We start from the raw sequence: 25,217 nt of genomic DNA, 5'->3' as shown, positions 1-25,217 counted from the left end.
CTTGTTTTGATACACAACAGGAGGTTTTGGTGACCATTGATATTGAGTCACTATATTCTTGCATACCCCAAGATGCCACGCTGGTGGCAGCAGCACGGGCACTTGGGGAGCAAGAGTGGTTTTACGATACGCCAAAGACCTTTGTGTTAGAGTGCATTGAAATTGCACTCACCCGAAACTATTTCATCTACAAAAAGGACTTGTTTTTACAAGTCTCAGGTACTTCGATGGGCGCAACCTTTGCTCCCAGCCTGGCCTGCATTTATGTGGGCCAGTTTGAGGAGCATCATATTTTCCATCCGCTCAATCCCTTCCAGAGGAATATACGCCTCTGGAAGCGGTATATTGACGATGTTTTATGTATCTGGGCAGGTACAGAAGACAATCTCATTATTTTTTTTAATCAGTTGAATACCTTGGATGACAGCTTTAGATTCACCTGGGCTTACAGTAAACACAAAGCTGTATACCTTGACCTGGATATTACAGCTGATCAGGGGAAGCTCATGACCACAGTACATCAGAAGGTAACCGATAGGAATTCTCTGTTGCACTTTAATTCGTTTCATCCCCGGACCCTCAGGGACAATTTACCTGTGGGACAGTTCCTTCGATACTGGAGGAACTGTTCCTTCACAGGCGATTTTTTGCAGCAGTCTGAATCACTTAGTGAGAAACTGGTTCAGAGACAATATCCAAGGTTGACGGTGAAAAACGCTAGAAAAAGAGCCTTGAACACCCCCCGCAGTGTATTGTTGGAGAAGAATATCAGACCTAGGACGGAGTGTCTCCCAGTAGTCATGACATATGATCCATTGGCAAGTAAAATGTGCCAAGTGATGCGCAAGCATTGGGCTCTACTTTCCACAGCAGACTTTAAGATGCCTCCTCCGAGATTTGCTTTCAGGAGAGCATGTAATCTGAATGATAAATTGGTACATTCGCACCCCAAAGCAGACACAAAAATGTCCACCCTTCCTGCTGGGCATTATCCGTGCGGATCATGCTCAGTTTGTGAACTGACTGTGAAAACGAATCAAGTGACACTGACTGATGGGAGGGTGTGGCACCTTACACAATTCACCAACTGTAATACAGTAAATGTGATTTATCGCTTGACGTGTGGCTGTGGTCTACACTATATTGGACTAACATCTAGGAAAGTAAAGATACGTATCCGGGAGCATCTCAGTACTATCAGATCAGGAAAATTGACTACTAGGCTAGTACAACACTTCATCAATGAAAAACATGATGCTAGGTCATTGACATGGACGGTACTAGAGAAATTGAGAGGTGACGCCTCCATTATGGACAGATTACTAGCCAATAGTGAAGCCTGTTGGATTTTTTCAGAGAAAGCAGAACAAGTGGGGCTCAACGACTGCATTGAATGGAACAGAATAAGTCTTTGAGATAATGAATCAGAGTTCTGATGTAGTTTAAGATGTTCTGCTCCCATCTTTGTGCAGCAAGTGTGGTATTTATACAATTGCATACAGGATTGATTTCCAAAGTAGTTTGTCTGATATACATCCCACGTACTATTTAAGTATCTATTTTCGGGGGCACTCCCTGTTCATTAGAATACAAATGACTTGATACGAGCGTCAGTGGTTGTTGGCATTAAAAAGAAATTATTGGATCGGCGATGTTTTATGAATTAATACCAACTACATGTGGGACAATTCTTACATGGTTTCTGTAATTAAAAGTGTGCACGTTAGGGTTAACACTGAGCTTCTTACGGCAGCGTACTTTTGAAAATATGAATTGTGAACGTTGAAATTGATTTTATAAACGAGGAGTCTAAGAAGTTACGATCGTGGCGTAATGGCGTTCTATATTGTCTTTTTTGATGGTCAAAACGCAGTTTTGATCAATATTATCCACTCCAAGATGGCACCTGTTGAACAGGGTCTGTCACGTGATTTGGCACGTAGTGCGTCCGGAGGAGACACCGTACCGGTTGTTTTAAATAATGAGGACCGCGTTTAGATGCCAGCGCGGAATGAGACAAAGCTCCCCACGTGAAGATTAAGCGGTAAAACCGTCGTAATCTTGTGACCGGGAAAAAACGGTGTGATTCGGTTAGAATTATTGAGGAGCGAAGAGAGGTGGCGACTCTGAATGGTTGGATGTTAAGAATTTATGTCATAGTCGCATTCCGATTGTAACCAGCGAGTTCTGAGTTTTAATGGAGGACATAGTCACATAGGATTGATATATTGCGCCAATGTGAATATGTTATGTTTGAGATGGAAGCATACCGATATAAGATTTTTCGGTTCAAAACTACCTCAGAAGGGAAAAGAAAAGGGACGGATTAAACCATACAGGAGAGCAAAAGGGGAGTGTCTGGTTGAAGTGACTGAATTCCCGAAGTGTGTGATAGTGATACACATAAGGAGGTGGTCGAACTTGTTTTTGCCTTACAGAAGAATGACAACATAAGTGTCCTTTTAGAAAACAGGACTGCTCAGACAGGGTAGTGCCTGTGTGACGCGGTGTATAACTGGTACGAGGGGCCTTGGCTATTACCGGGTAATTAGATATTTTATGTTGATTTGCAATTAAGGTTATAGAGGTGGAATGCTTTGCATTTTTGTTTTCTGTTCTAGCTATAAGTGCTTTTCTCAAAGAACCTTACCTTCTGTTTACACAGTCACTGGTTGTTCTTATCAAGGGTCCAGATAAGGTGGACGAAGTCCTCGTGCCCTGAAGAAATTGCCACAATAGACAGGCATTGAAACATGTCGGCCCAACATAATTTGGTCTGCTAACATGCAGTATGTTTTTAGATTGAACAAACCTACGAGTTGTGAATAAAGTGGTTTGCTGTGGGTTTATTTCAATTTTAACTATACAGGGTTGAAGTGTGTGATGCTGTCGCATATTTTCACCAAGTTCACTGGTTTTCTGGACACCTTTTTGTTTTTGTTTTTCTTTTACAAGGGAGTGACCTATGATGATAAACGTGGGCATAACTGGTGATATTTAACCAGCAAGCTCACTTTGGTGGTGTGCACGTGAGGTGCTACCTTGTCCTTGCACTTTTTTCACATTTTTGACACATGGTTGTGGTTTATACACCTGTGATTCCATGGGATATATATGTTTGGGAACCCTGTGACTGTTGACTTTGGGTGTGGTTCTTGTTTTAAAATAAAATACACAGCCATTGTGAGGAGGGACAATTCTCCAAATTCAGCTAAGAGAGACTGTTGAGGAAGAAAATAAAAACTTCCATTCCCACTCTCAAAGTAAATGTAAAGAATTGCCGTGTGATCAGATTAGGTCTACTTTGTTATATTGTAACTGTGCCTTTGAACAGTTGCCTCTGTAGGGGCACAGAACTCCACATGGTTTCCTGCATTTTGATGATTTTAACCTATATTGTATTCATACTGCGGGTGACAAGGTCAAACTATGCAATTGTTTATCTAGAAAGGGCATTCATTTTGTACAGCAAAAACAAAGGAATCAATTTCTAGATGAACTGTGTCCTGCATTGTTTTATGACGAAAAGGCATGAAAGTGTTGTCTCAAATAACCCTCAAAAGCAAAACCAGTCATTACTGCCTTTCTTAGAACCATTTAGATGCTTCAAGTCTGCATACTTTTATGGAACACTGCTTGCTGGGTGGTTATTGACTTCAGGGCTCATGTCAGTCTTAGCAGAATGTGTTCTGTGTTATCCCTCTTGCTTTTTTACTCCCAAGGTAGCACTGCATTGGGCTATGTCAGTCAAACGTATATATAACAACAGTTTAATGGGGTTAAATAATTTCTTCTTCAAGGAACTATCTAATCAAGATCAGCAGTAATCTAGATATGTTGGTTTCCCAGAAGAGATTGAGGATCGCACTCTAGAGAGAAATTTCCTGACAATACCAAAGAAGCTAATATTTGTGCTGAATTCATGTTCGATTTATGGTAGTCTAAGGTTGCAGAAGGATTAGGCCTTTTTTGCAGCTGATATAAACTGACATGGTAATGGGATGCAATAGAGGACTGGTATAAGAATCCCAAAAAGGTGATGGGTCTGGCATAGGTGGGTGTTTGTGCAAACAGTATATAAAGCATGGGCCTTAATGTGGGTCGGGAGCAGGGTGCATATAGTTAGATAAAAGAAGGAGAAGAGCTCTTCATATCAGGCAGGAAGTACTTGGGAATGATTATCAAAATTAAGATTGAAGTCACCCAGAACCAGAATATATGCTGCGTCAGAATTTGACTGCAATAGCACAGTAGCTAACACATTGTAAGCCGTAACCCCAGCCTTGGGGGGCAGTAGATCAAAAGTATATTCTGGGGAGTCCAGAGGGGTCTCTCAATCTAATTAGTGAGGTTTCAAGGGCCAAAAGGGAACTAGAGCCCAACTTAAAACATTTCAAACGATTTTAACCAGATTGGTAAATCCCCCCTCCACGTTTATGCGTGTGGTGGGTAGAAAACAAGGTGAAATTAATGGAACTATGCTATTTCATGATAACCCCACAGTTATCCTTGAACCAAGTTTCAGTATGACAGAAAATATCCACATTATATAAGGGATAAAGTTTCCCTCCCATACATTATAAGGTTATTGTAAGTCACAGAGGAGTTCCATGATCATATAGCGGAACAAGGCCTGCAGGAAGCAGCACATATGGCGCACTGCCACTCCTGCTTTAGTTTCAGTCAGCAGTATATTGGTGCATGATTAGCAGCGCTACGGCTTGACAGCTGAGGAGGCGCTATGCCTATTATGCATGACATTGCATTTCAGTGCAGTGATGCCGACCACCACACTGAATTGCGTTAGTCTAACTCCTGATGAATGGTACTTGGCAGAGCTGAACAATTCATTGCAAAACAAACCCCCCCATCCGGTCCCACTTAATAATCACCATTAAAAAAAGATTAAAAGTATCACCCCGTGTTTAAAGAAGTCACATTCTGAAAGCACTAACTTAGTATGTGAAGCAGCAGAAGTTACCATTCAGCAATAACTTTGGAAGAGTTTGTTAAAAGTTCCGTTACTGTTATAGCACACGTGTAAATTGGCTCACACCGTGAATGTTGCTGCTCTGTACAATCACATGTTGTGTGCTGCATTGAAATCTGTTCCTTTGCCAGTCCTGAAACGTCGTGCTGCAGAATGAAAGCAAGCTTTTTGGCAACCGTTGGAGATTAGATTATATCTTTGTTTTCAAGATGGTTCAAATATTACAGGCCAGTGTTTCCTTGTCTCCTAGAACTTACTGAAGCTGAATCCTTCTGATCGGTTCCTGACAGAACAAAGTTTGAACCATCCTGCCTTTCAGACTCAAAGACTCTTAGATCGCTGTGGTAGTTCACCATCCAGGTCCTCCAAGCGGAAGCCCCACCACGGAGAGGGCAATTCCTCCAGCAGGTCGGTGTGTTTGTATTTACCCATCATGCATTATTTCAGCTATTAATACTCAGGAGCACCTTCCAGCCCTTTATTTCACAGCAAGAGCAATGTTAAAGTGGCGAAGTTTTTGCAGAATTCCTATTTAGCAATCACAGTGTACAAATTGATAGTAAAATAGGGGAGCCTGGGCCATTTCATCTGCTAGTTTGCCTGCCTAACTTTCATTTCTCTACTTGGCCTGCAGATGTATCTTTGGTTGCACACCTCCAATGCGTTGGTTGTTCTTACTTTCTTATGTGTCTATTGTTTTTAATACACAGAGTTTTTTTCAACCTGCTCAATTGCACATTGTGCATGTGGAATGCTGCAAAAGTAAAATAGGCACACAAAATGCAATACATATGCACAAATCGGCCTGCACATGCATATTTGCCCCCATTCAAAAATCATGCTTAAGGCAAGACTGGCACTTTGGCATCCACACATTTGTTTACGTCTCTCAGTCATAGAGTGATGCACATTGTACACAGATCTGCAGCTGCCACGGTCCCCTTTAACCCAAGTGAGTCTATAATGAGCTTGATTAAACAGCAACTGTTCTACATGTGCAATAGATTATATTAAGTATTGATTGGTGATTATTGTAGATGTTCCACGCAGGGTGTCTGTTCTGGTCACATGGTCCTGCAGTGTCTGCTTCCGACTGCCTTGTGCATAGTGCATAATCTTGAAACTCGAAGGACTAGAGTGTTTCTGATTTTACAAGCAGGGATATTTGCTTTTGAAGTTTATCAGTGAGCTGTGCAACGGATTGCACAGCACCCATCTAATTCCAATGCACAAGGTAATCGAAGGCAGTGCACCAACAGTTGTGTTTGGTGCAAGAGAGCAACTCATTCTGCAACTACTCTTGGGAGAAACACAGAAACTCGCTTCAAAGCGGTATGTTTGTGGTAAGCAAAGGTTTGCAGTCCTCAGAGATATATTTCCCTGCTTTGCGAAGCATCAGCTGAAGTGTGTAAGATTTCATTTTGAACCTTTGAGTATGAGGTAGAATTAGAAAACTCATTGGTAGCGTGAAGGAAAGTTTTAAATTCTATGAAGGACACCGCGGCGAGGATTATGCTTTCTTCACATGTATTCCAACAGCAACCATTAAGCATTGAAACTCAAAATATATTTCCCATGAAAATTATGGAAAATGCTATAGTTTCGAACAATCAACCATGTACATAACATGTTCTTCAAAGTCCAGAACATCATCCCGAATGTACAGTATCTGCCTTTCCAGCAGTATTTCACTTCTCATTCTTGTTTCTGTTCAGATCCTAAGCAACAATATAATTACAGACCTTTAGAACCCCAACTTCCTACCTGTAGAAGTTGTCATATAGCCATAAGATTAATTAGCATGCATAACTTCCTTATTAAAAAAACAAGTTCTAGTTCATATACCTGACTTACGCTTAACATCTTTCTGGGTGAGCATTACTTTTAAATTCCTCCAGAATTTAGCAGGGTGGGATAATTTTTTCCTCCATATTCTTAATAAAATGAAAATTTTCCTTCATTTTAACTAGCAAATTTTATGATCTGTGTCACGACCAGGGAGAAGGATTATGCTAGTTCAAAGCTTACCTATCACCAACGAGGCTATATTGCTCTCAGGTTTAAAGTAGAGCCTCTTGAAACCCGAATCAGGCACCCAGTCACCCACGTTCATGACATTTTGCAGACGTGCTCCTAGAGAGAACGCTTGGGAAGCCACGGCACCTCTGATCGACTGAGCCCTGAAAATGTAGACATCAACACTGGGTTCCTTCATTGCCTACCTGATACATCTAGTTTTCAGTGGTGAGGACACTGCAGTAAAAGGTTTTCTTATGGATATCATCAAATGATTGGTTTTGTGGAACATTTTTTTCCAGTCATGCTTCATATGCATTCACGCACTCCACCACACACATCTGTAGGCAATCACTTAAGGCTGGATAGGGGATGACTCCTCTTCCGTGTCCTCCTCTGGGCACATGTTATCACTGCTTCTCTGCATCTTGAGAAGAGTATAATATCCTTAAAGAGCTGTGGCAAAATAACCAACATGTTGTTAGGGAGATATTTACACTCTGTCAAGTTTTAATTACCAGAGTTGCAAAGTGATCAGCGATTTTTAAAAATTCCTTCCTGCTGGCTGTGTGCGGTCACCGCAGTGTGGGGCTGACAGTATCAACAAGGGTTTGCCAGTGCGTGCACTCGCTACCACCACCGACTGGTGGGAGAACATCACTGCACCTCAGCCCACAGGTTGGCCCCACTGGGTCACCTAAATTAGGGCACCTGACAGTTCCTGGAAAGGAAACGGATTCAGTGCAATTAAACATCACACTGGCAAAAACCAGTAAAATTCTTTATATGTAGAAAAATTCTATAATAATATTATACGCGAAGGACAAAAACAACACTTACCCGCTGCTGGAGCAGCATACAAAGAGGGCATTCAGGATGTTGTCATGGACTTTGAAGGGCATGTTATTACGAGATTGGTTGTTTGAAACTACTGCATTTTCTCTAGGGTTCATTGGAATTATTTAGGTATAATGCTTTGGGACTGATTTTTGAGTAAATGCGAAAGGAAGAAAGCACAATCCTTGCCTCCCGTCCTGACGTAGATGTGAAATCCATTGATCTTTTTCTCCACAGGTCTTTGAAGCACTAACCCAATTGGAAGCCAATGAGCACTAAAGCAGCGGGTGCAGGCCTGCTGTTTACTTTTTATGAAAGGCTGGCCAATGACAGCAAGTGCCCACCTTGGGCTGCTGTTCTGACCCTCATTTGTTCTTTCAATTCCCCCTTGTGAACCTGGCCCTCTGTGAAGAAAAATGCACCCGTTAGCACAGGCTATATCCTGCAGGGCTATGTGCGGGCACAGTCGGAGTAATGCTGGACATCTCACTGCATACCCCCATACCCAACTGGTGTCTGCAGCATCGTCCTTTCCCAGGTCTATGGTGGGTCACTCGTAACGCTGTCACGCTTGCTGCCTTTCCTCTTGTAATACTGAAATACCGCTTCTTTTGCACATTGTTCGATTCATTTTTTAAAAGGAAAATTTTGAAAGCATTTTTTTAAATCTGTGTTGCTCAATTTTACCTGATTGTATCCTGCATTTGGTGATCCCCGCTCTACAGCGCGCCCCCACTTCCTGCTCATGCACTCCCGGTTAGTTCCCGGTCTAGTGCACAGAATAGCCAGCCGCTGCACAGCAGGGCTGAGTGGTGGGTGAGTGGAGCCTCAGGCTATTTTTACCAAGCTGCAGCTAGCGCGCAGATCAGAGAGTCTTGCCCAGGTCTATGGTGGGTCACTCATAACGCTGTCGCACCTGCTGCCTTTCCTCTTGTAATACTGAAATACCGCTTCTTTTGCACCTTGTTCGATTAATTTTTTAAAAGGAAAATTTTAAAAGCTTTTTTTTAAATCTGTGTTGTTCAATTTGACCTGATTGTATCCTGCATTTGGTGATCCCCGCTCCACAGGGCGCCCCCACTTCATGCTCAAGCACTTCCGGTTAGTTCCCAGTCTAGTGCACAGAATAAAGCCAAAGCCAAAACCAAAGGAAATGATGGACGGAGTGTTGAACATTGCAAGCACTCACCCCCAGTCAACTGATCTGGGTTTAATCCATCACTGTTCTTTAGCCCACTCTGCCACCCCAGTTCAGACATGGCCATATGCAAATCAGTCTGACCCTGTGCCTCATGGGAACAGTCCAGCCCGAACTGCCAAGCCATGACTTCCCAGGACCGGAAACAAGCTTCCAAGGACCGGTTTCTGGCATTTCAGCCGTCTTCAGCCAGGCTTGCTTGAATCCAGTGGCAAAGTGAGCAAGGGACTCACGTCTGAGCATACCCTGCCAACTTATGGCGAACAAAGCAAAAACCAAAGAAAATGATGGACGGAGTGTTGAACATTGCAAGCACTCGCCCCCAGTCAACTGATCTGGGTTTAATCCATCACCGTTCTTTAGCCCACTCTGCCACCCCAGTTCAGACATGGCCATATGCAAATCAGTCTGACCCTGTGCCTCATGGGAACAGTCCAGCCCGAACTGCCAAACCATGCCTTCCGTGGACCGGAAACAAGCTTCCTAGGACCGGTTTCTGGCATTTCAGCCGTCTTCAGCCAGGCTTGCTTGAATCCAGTGACAAAGTGAGCAAGGGACTCACGCCTGAGCATACCCTGCCAACTTATGGCGAACAAAGCAAAAACGAAAGGAAATGATGGACGGAGTGTTGAACATTGCAAGCACTCACCTCAGTCAACTGATCTGGGTTTAATCCATCACCGTTCTTTAGCCCACTCTGCCACCCCAGTTCAGACATGGCCATATGCAAATCAGTCTGACCCTGTGCCTCATGGGAACAGTCCAGCCCGAACTGCCAAGCCATGCCTTCCCTGGACCGGAAACAAGCTTCCGAGAAAGGCCATACACTTGACCTGCTTTGGACCTCCCAGCCACATACCAACCCCCCGGTCATCAGGCCCTGTTCTTGGTCTGACCACTATATCAATAGTGGCCGTCTCCCACTTTTGGAGCATAAAACCCTTCCACCCCCAGAATGGAAAGTTCTTAGGAGTTGGAATAAAATCAGAGCTGATGACCTGGTCTCGGTCCTCAGAAAATCCAGTCCCCGCAGTTCCACTCTAGGAGACCCCGATGCACAAAGTACCACCCTTGCGCAAAGGCTGAATAGTGCTATCAATATACTCGCACCTGCACGAAGAGAAAGAATAAGGGACAGAGGGAAAGGGGCTCCTTGGTTTAGTGATGCCTTACGAAGTATGAAACAAGAGCTTCACCAATGTGAGCGAGCCTGGCGGAAAGCCTATGATCCCGATGCTCGATTTGAATACCATGCAAAATTTGCTGCGTACAAAAAAGCAATTTTAACAAGAAAATCAGAATTCTATGAAGTCAAGATTGCATCCGCTAACAATACACAAAAAGAGACTTTTAAGATCCTGAAAGAACTAAGACAAGTGAAGGAACAGAAGCCCTCCTTCTGTAGGGAAGATAGCAATACATTTAATACCTTTTTCACATCAAAAGTGCAGGATCTCCTGACTGAAATCCAGTGCACCCCTACGTTCCCCTGCCTTTTGGAACCAACACCCCAGCCCGCCCTCTTTGACAAACCCCTCACCTCCTTCCCTACACTTACGCCTGACTCTTTGGCTCTACTTATAGGGCATGTGAAATCAGGTTCGCCTGCTGACTCTTGCCCCCCAACGATCTTTAGGATGGCCTTCCCTGGGATCAAAGCAGAGATCCTTTCACTACTCAACTTATCCCTAGAAACAGGACAAGTCCCTAGGGACTTCAAGGAGGCACGTGTCATTCCTCTCCTAAAAAATTCTAGGGGCCGACACAAAGAACCTGAAGAATTTCCGGCCAATCTCCCAACTCCCATTCTTTTCAAAGATTCTGGAACAGCATGTATTACTTTCACTCTCACATCACCTGGAAGTCAATCATCTCTTACAAACTAACCAGGCAGGATTTCGGGCACACCACAGCACGGAACTGGTTATGCTCTCGGTATTAGATGGATTAAGACTGAAGGCAGATACAAAAAAAACATGCGCCCTGATTCTGCTAGATCTATCCGCGGCATTTGACAGGGTCAATCATGACCTACTCCTGTTGCGAATTTCTGATCTAGGGATTCAGGGCAAGGCGCTAGCATGGCTCACATCCTTGCTGAATGGCCGCTCCCAGAGAATACAGCTGACTGACGCTGTGTCCAGCCCAGGCACACTTCCCTGAGGGGTCCCACAGGGGTCGGCACTGTCACCCCTCCTGTTCAATGCCTATCTTCAACCCTTAATAGCCGCACTGAATCAGATGGAGTGCCAGATCTACAACTACGCTGACGATACCCAAATTATCATTCAGTTTGATAATTCTCCAATTGGCCATGCTAGAGTTCAGAACATTCTGAAATTCACAGTCAACTGGATGACGGCCAATTCCCTGAAGATCAACCCAGATAAGACAGAGGTGCTGGCCATCACCACTGATGCCAACCCTTGGAGCAATCTCTTTTGGCCTCAAGAGCTAGGTAAATACCCAGATCCAGCCTTGGCTGTAAAAAGTCTGGGTATTAAAAGCGATGCCAAGCTATCCATGACTCAACAGGTGTCGGCAATAGTGGGCACTTGTATAGGCTTGCTGAGACAGCTACGCAAACTGGCCCCCCTTCTCATTTTTGACACCCTTAGACTAGCTGTATCAGCCCTAATTATATCAAGATTGGACTATGGCAACTCCCTCTACCTTGGCCTACCGGGAAAGCTACTGGCAAAATTGCAGATAGTAATGAACGATGCCGCAAGACTGATCTTTGGAGTGCCCAGACAAACGCATGCCACACCTCTCCTTCGCCAGTTACATTGGCTCCCAATGAGGCAGAGGATAAAGTTTAAAGGCCTCTGCATCGCACATAAAGCCATCTATGGCCAAGCCCGACATATATCAAAGGCAGTCTAGCCAAATACAACCCAAGTAGAACACTACGGTCATCGGAGTCCAGTCTGCTGGTCTTAGACACCCCCGCTCTTGTCTGTCCTCCATTGGAGGAAGAGCGTTCTCCACTTGCATCCCTCAAATCTGGAACAAGTTGCCTGAGAATGTACAAAAGGAACACTCTCTGCTCCCGTTCAGGAAAAAGCTCAAGACAGTACTCTTTCAGGAGGCTTAGGGCACGCGGTAACGTACTCCACTCCCACCTGGGCCAAGGCAGCACCCTCTCATAGCGCTTAGAGACCGTACGGTGATAATGCGCTTTACAAATAACAATTACATCCCCTGGTGTTTCTTTATTGCAATCATTACTTTTACCCAGCCTGCTGCACAATCTATTTGCAAGAAGCGTCAATGACGCAGCCTGCAAAACCAACCAAACTCCATTAATTGCTCAGTGGTAGCATTTTCTTGTCTCAACTTATGTGGCGGTACAAGCATGTCAGCTATTGGCACCAGTAGATAGTTGAGGAGCAGTACCAGCTTTGTCCTCTTATAATTGTCCTAATGGGAAATAGGAGGACAGGCGCCCGGCACGATATGCAGGCAGCCAATGCATTTTTGAGGGGTTGAAGGCAATAACCAATTATAATAACTATGAACCTAAAGTCTCGCCCTAACGCCACAATCCCTGGAGCGGGTGGTTTGTTGATAGTCCCCATCCCCTTTTGAATGGCAGTAATATTGCCCTCAACATACTGTTATTATTCATTATTAACATTTACTGTTTGATTTAATATTCCAAGATAGTAATAAATGGATCTGGCCTTCAAACCTCATGGAAGTATATAGTCCTTCTTATGATTGTGAGGGGGAATAATGAGCCCATTCAAACTTTTCAGTGCAAGTGCCTGGGTGGAAGGGCACCCGCAGAGTGGCGACCTACCCCGTTCCATCACTATGCAGTCTGGCATCCATGAGAAGCAAAATGCAGTCCACAGTAGTGAATCTGAGTACGAGCCACCAGACAGCTTGAATCTTCTTCCTTTCTGGGATTTCAGGTTACTTTGTTACACCTGAGCTCCCCTGTCCAACTCTTGGCCTGCAGCTCTTCTCACTTACTGGTGTGCATGTTAAAGCTATATGTTTGCCCACAATGTAGTTGGCAGTTGGAGCAGTTACCATAGTTCTGGGCATGCGCATACAGAAGATGCTGACATACAACCATCACAGCTCTGAAAGCAGTAAGCATGCTGCCTCCAAGAAATGTTTCTTACATACAAATAGTTATCAAGTATTTTCCTTTTACAAATATCCGATGACAGTAGTTAAGCTCAATGATCACAGCTGTTGAACTTGGATACAATTATAACAAATGTAGAAACACTGCTGGGCAGCTCTTGCGTATCTAATGGCACCTGTTTTCTGCGAGGTACGCCGTGTATCAATCTTTGTGTCCACTCTGGTCAGTACGACTCATTGACTAAATACAAATACAGCATTGTGTTCACTTTCATATTCAGTATCTGTGCTTTCATATTTTTGATGCTATTTCCCCAAACATTCAGTAGCCGGGTCTGGTCGCTGTTGTTGTTTACTTTGTCAGGAACTCATCTCATGTAATAAGCACTAAAGCTCGAAAATCAAAGGTAACTCAAAGTAGCTCGAAAATCAAAAGTAACTTGCACTTTTTCCATTTACATTATTCTTTCTCTAATCTGTGTGGCTATAAATAGTTTTAAGAAAATATATACATGTTTATAACCCTTGCACTGTATACTGTTGGTAATTATTGGTCGCATTCAAAATGTGATAATTTATGTAGAAAAAGTATATCGTTTTTATTAACATGTGTATATGCTATGCTTATTATATAGGACCCAGACCAGCAAGAGCACTGCCAGTCAGCCTCATCACAGATCAAACAGCAAGGATGCTCTGAGTCTAAGTGTGGGACATCCAAGAGGCGAGGAGTCTGCCCCTCCCAGCGAGACCTTCATAAATGGGAACCACCCCGCCACCTCCACGCACAGCCCAACTGTGCACGCAAAGAAGCAGAGCAACCAAAGTGGGTCTGGCAGCAAGGACCAGGCTAATAACTTGCCACATCTTCTCAGTCCCAAGGAAGCAAAGACGAAAGCAGAGTTTGATTTTAATGTAGAACAAAAAGCTTCTGATGGTCCAGGGACAAAGTATTTGAAATCAAACTCTCGCTCTCAGCAGAACAGGCACTCTTTTATGGAAAAATCGCATGAAAAGACTGGGAGCTTGCAGCCTCATGAGAGGCACAGTCGCCACAGCTATATCGACACCATACCCCAGTCCTCTAAGAAGCATTCTCATAATAGGGCATTGTCAAAAAACCCTGGCGTTCTGACTGACTCGAAGTCTGTGGGCAACCTAAGTGAGTCTAGGGGTCAGATCCTAGAGCCTAACAGCAGGTATTTTCCATCCAGTTGCCAGGATTTGAACTCGCCTACGAGTCCAACGCCGCCCAGGCACAATGAAAATAGAACTATGTTGAGTCCGTCTGGGAGGAACAACCGGATGGAAGGAACTCTTGATTCTCGAAGGCCGCAGGCGAGGCACTCGAGAACCATGGAGGAGCTGAAAGTGCCTGATCAGACGGAAGGAAGCCATTCACATTCACTGTCTGCACCACATGAGTCCCTGTCCTATGGTCTTGGTTATACCAGTCCCTTCTCCTCTCAGCAGCGCCCTCACAGACATTCTATGTATGTCTCCCGGGACAGAGTGAGGGTGAAGGGCACAGAGAGTAGTTTGACTGTAGGGCAAGGGATGGCCTCTAGAGCAAACAGCCTGCAGTTATTATCCCCACAAGTACAACATCGCACACTCACCAGGTCTGTTGGATCGTCAAGAGAAGACTGCACCGAAGATAGCAGGGTTAGTTGCAGTTTTATGTTACATAATAATGTATGTTTGTATTTAAATATGGGTTAGATTCCGGAAATGCAAGAGGAAAAGTATGTGTACAATTTACTTGGGTACTTATAGAGGTATTCCAAAGTTTTATTTTTTTCCACTTTCCACCTCTCCTCTCCTTCCTTACAGCTTTAGTCTTTCTGGATTTGTGTATTTCTTTTGGGGCCAGAAAAAGATCCATTCATTCTTAAAAATGCTCTCTTCTTGGAACAGTGTACCATCATCATTATTTATATAGGAGTTTATAAAACTGGACTTTGAGATATTATTTTCTAAAACTTCTTCTGTTTTTTTTAGTTAATCTTATCACATTATTTTTCCGTCAGGTGTGGGTAAAATTGACCTGAAGTTATCTAAAATGTCATTGGAGGATGTGATATTTATGTAGTCTTAATAATATGTGTCGTTTGATTTATTAATTAGATGTGTTTATTAAGTACCAATATCAATTTGGCCACTTCCGAGAGCTAACTATAAAAAAATTGTTTTAGTGAGTTCAGAGTACAACAGACTTTGCATCTACGAGATGCAAAGGGTGAACTTAGGTCTGGGATTCTTTCAGCCACTCCCATGTGAACACTGCGTTTAGTTGAAGGCTTGTAGATGTCTAATGTGCTTAGCTGTTGACACAACTGAAGGCAACCTGTTTCCATTTGAAGATGGGGCTAATTATGTTCTACAGTTTTGGATCCTGGGTCTCCAGTAATTCTCGTCCATATTTAAGCTATTTGAACAGATTTTGTTTTTTCATGTATATCAGGGAGAAGCACCGATTTATGACTGGAGTGTAGTGGTGTACTAGTATTTGAAGGGCCTTTCCCACACAATACTTTGTACAATATGTATAGAGGTTTGAATTTAATCCTGAAATCAACAGGGGGCAAATGGAATTATTTTGAGGGCAAGCTTGATGTGATTCCATCTCCAAAGATTCAAGCACATGCTGGCTTCTTGATTTTGTACTCTCGGATGTCTCGTGAGATATTTAGGAAAGCCAGTAGAGATTACCTTGCAGTTACTTACTTGGGCCATGACCAGGCACATGCATGCACAATTCATTAATCAGTTTGGAGGAGCAGGAGTGTTTTCCGGAGGAGTATTGAAATGTAGTTAATTTTAGCATTTAATTGATTTTTAGTGGGAAATTTGGTTGTGTGGAGGCAGGGTTTGAGCATGTAAGAAGGCCAAAGGAATAAAAACTTCAATTCAGTCAGAAGTGGAACTGTGTAGGCCATCTGCAATGCTATAATGTTTTCTCAAGGTGAATGTCTATCTCAGTATTATACCCGTATATCTGGAATTCTACTTTATGATAGTCATATACTTGAGCTAGAGGAATCAAATAATCATGTAGATGTTATAGTGGATGAGGAGGGACCACTGTGGAAGTTTACATTGCACTTTATGGGAGGATGAAACAGAGGCTCGTATCTCTATCCAGCAGGATGCTGTGTCAGCCTTGTTTAGGCATTTAAGAGGTCATTCAGGGTCACGGCTCATGAGAGATGACAAATGCCTTCCCTAATGTCTATCAATACTGATTCCTTTCTTGAGAAGGTCTGAAGCGGGTTGTTAATTGTTCTGGATTGAGTTCTTCTCCATATACTGCTGCAGCTGTCTGGTGACTTCCTTTTCCAGGAGTTTGAATTGTTTTGTGAGATTGGAGACAGGACAGTAATTGGAAAATACATGAGCACCTGCACTTGGTTTGTTAAGGAGAGAGATAATGATTTTGAGTGCTAGAGAATCCAGAGCCGTGACAATGAGAAGAGAAGCATTGATTATGGTTATGCCATATTCTGTAAGGAATAGCAGAACTTTCTTCATTAAAGCAAATGGAAAGGGTTCCGCTTGGCAATTTGAGGCTTTGATTTTTTTAGGCATATGCATCAGTTAGTCTAGTGACACAGATTTAAACATTGGAGAAGAATGATAGAGTAGTTAACGTAACTGCTCTGTGCACAATTCACAAATGAGAGAAATCTTTGTTTATTTATTTATTTGCTAGAGATATCTTTTATAGTGTTACCTACATGTAATGACAACAGATTGCTTCACAATAAACAAAGGACTTGCACAGTAGAATTTATCTTTGTAAGTGAGCTGCATCCTGGGAGATGCAGGGTGGAATTTGAGGTGAAGGTTGATTTTTTTATTAGAATTGTAGGACTTTATATTTCATGAAAGATGTTAAAGATATTCTTTGTTTGTTTTGACACTTTATCAATATATTTGCTGAGTGAGGGAGGGTTATGTCGGTTGGTTGTCACATTTGCAAGATCAGGCAAAACTGGATAAGAAACAGAATATGATGGTGGAAGGGGAGTAGGTACTGGTTAAAGGCATGCTTGAAAATTTGCTCGGAACTGAAAAAAGTATTGACATTTGTGGAGATTAGGAGGCGAGAGTTCCAGTTAGAGAAGACAGTGTTCGAAAACAATTCCTAACCACGAACAGTTTATTACCATTTACACAAATGTTTTGATTGGTGGAACATACTTAGGTGAATATCATTTGTGTTTCATTCAAAATTTTAATTCTGAAAGCTGTTCGGGGAATTAAAGTGAGCTGCAGTTATGGGTGGCATAGCAGTGACATGGTGGGGCGTTGTATTAAATCCTCCAATTTGTATGAAGCTATCGGAATACACTGAGGGGAGGATTGATTTGATGTGAACTCTATCTTCCACAAGGCATCTTACATGTAAAATACGGAAATAGTTGTAGCTTGTGGATACTTGTTGTGAAAAGCCTAAGTTAAAGAATATTGCAGTTGTCCATTCAGAAAAGGACGAGATTCGCAAACAGTTGGATTTTGTTTTTGAGTAATAGCAGATTGAAGGTAATTTTGTTGATCAATTTTCTTAAATTGAGCATTGAGTGGGATAAGAAGAATAGGCAAATTATAGTAAAGAGAGTGATACTAATTGGGATAGAATTTAAGTTAATATTTGTGGCATGTTGTTAGAGACCGTTTTTATGCCCTCTTACGTAACTTTGAAAAATGACTGTGGTGCTCTTTAGGAATTTGTGGTCAACACAGCTGATGGGGCACGGCAGGAGTATAAGATTCTTGTTGAGAAATAATGTAGATGGGGCAGATCTTTGTTGGACTCCTCAGGAGAGAGTGTTTTCTCTAGAAGAGGTAACTCACATACAGGTCTCTTCAGTTGTATTATAGATGAAAGAAGCTTGGCACATGAGTGTCATCTAAATGACTCCTCAGTTTTGTCAATGTGGTGAGCAGGGTAATATATTTGCCTGTAACAATTCCAGTAGACAGTTTCAGGCGATAAATACTGTTGTGTCCTCATTTCCAAACATCTAGAGCCCTTATTATATGATGCTGGTGTAAGCTAGTTATTTCCCCCTCTGTGGTGGAATCTAGATGGCAGTGGAGATTGCAATCTACCACCTCATCAAACCTTATTTTCTTTATTGGTAGGTTAGACATGTGCTGATAGACATGTTTATTGGGAAGTTTTTATCAGCAGAAAAGGTTTGCCAGCTCATTGAGGGCATTGGGGATAGCTCTACATTCAGGAAAATGGTCTTAATGGATCATAAATGAGTGCTCAGAACTTGGGGGCCTCCCATAAATATGGAAATTATCCAGTAATTTAAGAGAATGTGTCATGGGCATATGTTTGGAGCTGTTCTTCAGAGATAGATGTAAGCATAAATATTAGGATGGCTGGGAATCTGGGGAGAATATTCTGGTGTATGCTTATGGTGAATGATTTTTTCAGAATGAGAATATTTTGGATAGAAATAATTCATCCATGTCTTTGAACTTTTCCAAAGAAAATGGTAAGTGGTAAAACTAAATGTTCTTAATTACGCTGACAAAGTCCTTGTTTTTGTTAGATGTTTAAGAAATTGCACTTTTGATGGGCCACTTTTCAGACAATTGGCAGTTGTGTAGCCTTGTACATGCACAGGACACGGTGGTGCATTGTCCAGGAGTTGAAAAGTTAATTTGTAGCTTCTTGAAGAGGAAGACAGATATTAAGTCTCTTGAGAACATACTTGTTCTTTATTGTTTTCCATTGAGCAGTGCTACCTGGGGCACAATTGACAGTTTTGTAAAGGCTATTGTGTGAGGAAGAAGAATTATTTAGGCTTTCACAAAATTCATCATTGCGAATTAGAGACATTACATACTTCTTTAGAGTAGTGTTTAGAGGGCTTCTGAGAAATGGATCTCAGAAAGATCTCTTCTCTGCTGGCGGGTGATTTCTATTTCGTTCCTATTATGATATGTGTTTGTCAACTGTAAGGTTTTGAGAGACAACATGTTTTTATGTTGGACAGGAACGTTGAGGCTAGGAAGTGAGAGGAAACATCTCAGACATCGAGGTCACTGCGTGATCTGTGAGATGTATGCAGGAGAGCATTTTGTTGTTAAAAGATAGAGAGGGATTGGCGATCCGTAGATTATCGCGAGGACAAAAACATTTCCTCAGATTATGACCATATTCACAAATGTATGTATTGGTGAGACATACTTACGTAAATATCATTTGTGATTCACAGTTTTCAATATGTTTATGGGCCATATTGTGTCAGATGAGTTTACATTTCTGTTGAATCAATTTCTCTGTGACAAGGGCTGAGAAGTTGTTGGCATTGTTTCTTTGATGCATGTAACTCTCTGAATTCAGCGAGGCTAGTTTGGTGTGTGTGTTTGACATTTGTTGTGAAATTGAAAACAAAACTACTGTTAAACTCTATTCTAAAATATGTATTTCTTGTTTTACCACTGTCTGGCCTAATCTAATCTATGTAAATCATTTGAGGTCTGGCAAAAACAGTCACACTTGGGACAGTATCTGACTAGTGTCTGACATGATCACATCACAGAACCAAACCAAAAACAAATGATACTCTTCACATTAGGTGTATAAAAGGCATTTGATAAGCTAACCTGGAGCTTTTCAAGGAAAAGTATTACTTAAAACCATATAAGCAAAATAGGAAAGCCTTCATGTTGGCCAAAAAATAGATATTATGCATATGGCAGAAGTGCCAGAGAAATCCATTCCAGTCTCAGTGGGAAGCTATTCAAAACGTCAATGTGGCATTCATATCAGCTACATATAAATTAAACAGAGATAGGGCCAGGATGCAGACTTATTTGAGCGCACTTGGCATTATGATTTTATTTGTAATAGAGCCAGAGGTTTTTGTCTGCTTCCTGACCCATGTGTCTGTATACAAAGCCTTAATCAAATGTAGATAGATAGATCCTATATTCCTGTTTCTATGTTTCTGCTAAAAGGGAAACCGACCAACTCTCCAAATGGCAATAGTGTAGTCCACAAAACAACAGTTCAGCCTCGTGCCTTTCCCCACCAGCACAGAAAAGGCGATGCACTTCTAAGCCATTACATTGTTCACTCTGCAAGAGCCCTGCCTAAAGCCAGTTTGTCTCGGGAAGGTAGGCCGTTGGTGTCCACTCCAGAGTAAGGACCCATGATCAAGATATAATCTAAAGCATTTTTGGATCCTGTAAGAGCACATGGAGTTCTTGACATTTTCTATAAGGAAGTGAACACGTTGCCATAAAAATGAAAAACTAATTTATTTCATAATTTATATCAATAGAAAGAAGCCACTTGATCTGACTTTGAAGCATTGACATTCATATTTGCAGCGTACATCTGAAATAAACACGTTAGTTAGATTCCTCACCTTAGAATATCCCCAGGCGTCAGGCTGGATCCGGAAAGATTTTTGTAGCAATACCCCTTGCGCATCGCTAGGCGTCGTCTGCGGCTCCGTGCCCGTCGTTGGCGTCGTGCGCCGGAATGACGTCATCGGAGTACTTAGACGCCGCCCTTGCGCGCTGACGTCAGTTCTTCTTTTTTCCGCGCCAGACAGCGCCGATTCGGGAAGAGCTTACCCCTTAGTCACTTTTTGACTAAACTTTTTTGACTCTTTTTGGTCTTCTGTTGACTCGACTCTGGTGCCGGTAGGATGCCTAGGTTTAAAGCCTGTGACTCCTGTCATCGACTGATGTCGGTGACGGACCACCATTGCCGGTGCCTTTACTGCCTGGGGGCCGACCACGACGCGGAGTCGTGCCCCGAATGTCAGGCCTTGACCTCGAAAGCTAGGCGGGAGCGGTCCCGTAAGCTTCTCGAGCCTCGGCACTCGGCTCTGCGCCGTTCACGGTCCCGGTCCAGGAGGAGGTCCAAGGACCGGTCGCGGAGCCGCAGCCACCATCATCGCTGGTCGAGCTCGAAGTCTTCGGGTAAGTCGAAGCGATCAAAGAAGTCCAATAGGCGACAACGCTCTTGGGACTCCCCTCGCCGTTCGCGCGACACGGCTGAGGGTCAGGGTGGTCCCACCCCCGCGGCTCCGTCGGAGCCGCAGGAGCCGCGTCCGTCTCCATACCCGCCGGTCCCTGGGACTGACGCGACTCCGGCGGAGGTCAGTGCTTTCCTCTTGCCATGAGGGGCCTGGCTCCGCCGTCGATGCCTGCCGGCGCGCCTTCGGGCCCCGCGGGCTTGACTGGGTGACCTCGCATGCCGGCGGCTCCGGCCCCGGCGCCTACGACGACTTCGGTCCCGACGCCGCAGGTCCCCGAGGGATCCAGGCCTGGATATCTGCCGGCGCCGGTCGACCTCACGACGCCTCCTCCGCCCCAGACGACGCCGTTCCCCGGTTTAGCCCCGGTCCGGGCCTGACGCCGGTGCGGCGCCGCTCGACGCCGCACCCAACGCCGAAGGATGAGTGTTTCATCTACCGCCCGGCTCCGATCATTCCTCCTGTTTATCAGGAATCAGATGACAGGGGCGACTGGGAGGGGTCTGAGGACCCTATGGCCAGACAGGCCCAACTTTCACAGGACTGGGCAGACAAACTGGGGGATGCCAGTGGGCACCCCACCCCCGAGAGTCTGGTTATCCAGGCCTCAACTTCCCAATCCTCCTTCCCGTCCGTTCACCTCCGGATCGGGAATCCAAGAGGTTGGAGCAGTTCGGAAAGAAGCTGTTCTCTTCCCTGAGTTTGGGCCTGCGGTCTTTGAACACCGCTTGCCTCTTGGACCGTTTCTCCCACTCTCTGTGGGAGGCGGTGGAGGACGTGCTGCCCCTGTGCCCAGAGGAGGCCCGGACACGTCTCTCCCAGGCGCTTGCTGATGGGCGAGATGCAGCACGACATGCCATACGGTGTGGACTAGACACCACGGACTCGCTGGGTAGGGCGATTTCCAACACGGTGGCGCTCCGGCGCCACGCCTGGCTTTGGTCCACGTCTTTCTCGGGGGATGTCCAGAGTACCCTCATGGATATGCCGTTTTATGGCACTCGCCTTTTTGGTGAGAAGGCGGATAGTGCGCTGGCTCGTTTCAAGGACTCCCGGGCTTCGGCCAAGTCCTTGGGTCTCTCGGCCCCGCAGCCGCAAACTTCCGCCTTTTGTCCCTTTCGTGGCCAAGGAAGGGGCGCCTCCTCACGTCCGCCTAGCCACCGGCCGCAGAACCAACCTGCACGCGGTCGTGGACGTGGATTCCGCCGAGGCGGTACTGGAGGACAACGTGCCGGTCAGTCCACATCCACCCCGGCAGCATCTGCCTCAAAGTCCTCCTAGTCTGAGCTTTCAGGCCCATTCCATGCCAGTGGGCAGCAGAGTTCGCCATCACCTGCTCCACTGGCGATCCATCACATCGGACAGGTGGGTGCTGCAAATCGTCCGAAGGGGCTACTCCCTCCCCTTCGAGACGACCCCTCCAGCCATGCCACCGCAGTGCCACCGTATGTCGGGGGATCACTTGAATCTTCTGCAGGAGGAAGTTACGGCCCTCTTGGCCAAAGAGGCCGTCGAGCGCGTTCCTGCTCCAGAAGTAGGTCATGGTTGCTATTCCCACTACTTTCTGGTTCCCAAGAAGGGCAAAGGGGGCCTACGCCCTATCTTGGACCTCAGGAGCGTCAACGCCTTCCTCCGGAAGGAACGGTTCAAGATGCTCACTTTAGCTCAGGTTCTGGCTGCCCTCGACCCTGGAGACTGGATGATAGCGTTGGACTTGCAGGACGCCTATTTTCACATCCCCGTCCTGCTGGCCCACCGGCGTTACCTGCCGTTCACGGTGGGTCAGGAGCACTTTCAGTTTACCGTGCTCCCCTTCGGTCTCACCAGTGCCCCTCGGGTGTTCACGAAAGTGATGGCGGTGGTCGCAGCTCATCTGCACAGATCAGGGGTTCCAGTCTTCCCCTATCTCGACGACTGGCTGTTGAAGGAGGGTTCGCCCCAGGCAGTCGTCTCCCACCTCCAGACTACGGCCGACCTCCTGCATTTGCTGGGGTTCTCCATCAATGTGCCGAAGTCGCATCTGAGTCCCTCCCAGAAGCTCCTCTTCATCGGAGCGGTTCTAGATTCGGCGCAGTTCCGGGCCTATCCTCCGGAACAGCGGGTCTGGGATATTCAGGCTCTGATTCCCATCTTTCGGCCTCTATCCTGGGTTTCGGTCAGGTTGGTGCTGCGGCTTCTGGGGCAAATGGCCTCCTGCATCCTGTTGGTGCATTACGCCAGGTGGCGAATGCGGGCTCTGCAGTGGGACCTGAAGTTTCAGTGGGCCCAGCATCGAGGCAACCTATCCGACCATGTCTTGATCTCGGAGGGCACTGCGAAACAGTTGCAGTCGTGGCTCACGGACCGCGATTGGGTCATGGGCAGATGCCTCTCCCTACCCCAACCGGAGCACGTAGTAGTGACGGATGCATCCCTCCTAGGATGGGGGGCCATATGGGAGAGGCGGAGATCAGAGGCCTCTGGTCTCCGGCGGAGTCTCAACTCCATATCAACTTGTTGGAGCTGAGAGCGATCCGGCTTGCACTGAAAGCCTTCCTTCCCTCTGTCCGGGTAAGTGTCGTGCAGGTGTTCACGGACAACACCACCGCAATGTGGTATTGCAAGAAACAAGGCGGGGTGGGGTCGTGGACCCTTTGTCAGGAGGCTCTGCGCCTCTGGACATGGCTGGAACACCAGGGCATCATCCTGGTGGTTCAACATCTGGCGGGCTCTCTGAACGCCAGAGCAGACAAACTCAGCCGCCGGTGCATGATGGATCACGAATGGCGTCTGAACTCGGACGTGGCGCAAGGTCTCTTTCTGCAGTGGGGAGAGCCTTGGTTAGATCTATACGCCACCGAAGAGAACGCGCAATGTCAGCAGTTCTGCGCGTTGGAATTTCCAAGGCGGCACTCGCTCGGAGAAGCTTTTCGTCGCGAGTGGAGTTGCGGTCTGTTGTACGCCTTTCCGCCTATACCACTTCTGCCCAGAGTGCTGAAGAAGATCAGGTGCAACCAGGCCCAAGTCATCTTAGTGGCTCCGGATTGGGCACGAAGGTACTGGTATCCCGAGCTACTCAGTATGTCAATCGATCCTCCGGTACAACTGCCTCTTCAGGAGGACCTTCTGTCGCAGCAGCAGGGGACGGTCCTCCACCCGAACCTGTCCAGTCTCCACCTCCATGCGTGGAGATTGAGCGGCGACAGTTGATGCCATTTGACTTGCCTCCTGAAGTCTGCAATGTGATTCTGGCAGCCAGGCGTCCCTCCACAAAATCGGTATACGCCTGCAGGTGGAACAAATTTGTGGCATGGTGCACAGCAAAGGCTGTGGATCCCCTTTCCGCCCCTCTTTCTGAGGTTCTCCTCTTTCTTCTTTCTTTGGCCCAGCAGGGCTCTGCTCTGGGCACCTTGAAAGGTTATCTTTCTGCGATCTCTGCTTTCTTACGGCTTCCTGATCAGCCTTCTCTTTTCAAATCCCCTGTTGTTTCGCGTTTTCTTAAAGGCATTACTCACACGTTCCCTCCTGTCCCCTTCGTAATGCCTCAGTGGGATTTGAATCTTGTCTTGACCTTTCTGATGTGCGCTCCCTTTAAACTTCTTCACAATTGTCCACTTCGTCTTCTGACTCTTAAGACTGCTTTCCTGGTAGCTATCACCTCGGCTAGATGGGTGAGTGAGCTCCAGGCTCTGTCTTCTAAGCCTCCTTTTCTTTCGGTTCATCTGGACAAGGTTGTCCTCCGGACTCATCCTTCTTTTCTTCCAAAAGTGGTGACCCCCTTTTACATCGGGCAATCTGTCACATTGCTCACCTTCTTTCCGCCTCCACATCCTTGGAAAGAGGAAGAGAGGCTCCACCGTCTGGACCTCAAACGTGCGCTGTCCTTTTATTTGGACCGCACCAGACAGTTCCGGGTGGACGACCAACTTTTTGTTGGATACGTAGGTTCTAAGAAGGGGAGGGCTGTACACAAGCGGACCATCTCGCGGTGGGTCGTATTGTGTATAAAGGTTTGTTACTCCTTGGCGAAAAAGGACCCTCCTGTTGGGCTGAGAGCCCACTCCACCCGGGCCACAGCGAC

General features: G+C 45.4%; 1 protein-coding gene across 4 annotated transcripts in view; it reads left to right on the top strand.

The window, feature by feature from the left end:
- CDKL5 (cyclin dependent kinase like 5) overlaps positions 1-25,217 on the top strand; it is a 1,167,948-nt gene that overhangs the window by 963,348 nt on the left and 179,383 nt on the right. For all 4 annotated transcript variants that reach the window (XM_085622653.1, XM_085622651.1, XM_085622652.1 and 1 more), the window contains exons 12-13: positions 5,241-5,398; positions 13,778-14,807. In XM_085622653.1, the coding sequence (XP_085478779.1) occupies positions 5,241-5,398; positions 13,778-14,807 (1,188 nt within the window). The remainder of the gene's footprint in view (positions 1-5,240; positions 5,399-13,777; positions 14,808-25,217) is intronic.

The sequence above is a fragment of the Triturus cristatus genome, chromosome 8 (genome assembly GCF_964204655.1).
Source record: "Triturus cristatus chromosome 8, aTriCri1.1, whole genome shotgun sequence".
In the NCBI taxonomy this organism is placed as follows: domain Eukaryota; kingdom Metazoa; phylum Chordata; class Amphibia; order Caudata; family Salamandridae; genus Triturus; species Triturus cristatus.
Note: the sequence above shows the minus strand (reverse complement) of the source record. Positions and strands in the feature narration are given on the sequence as shown.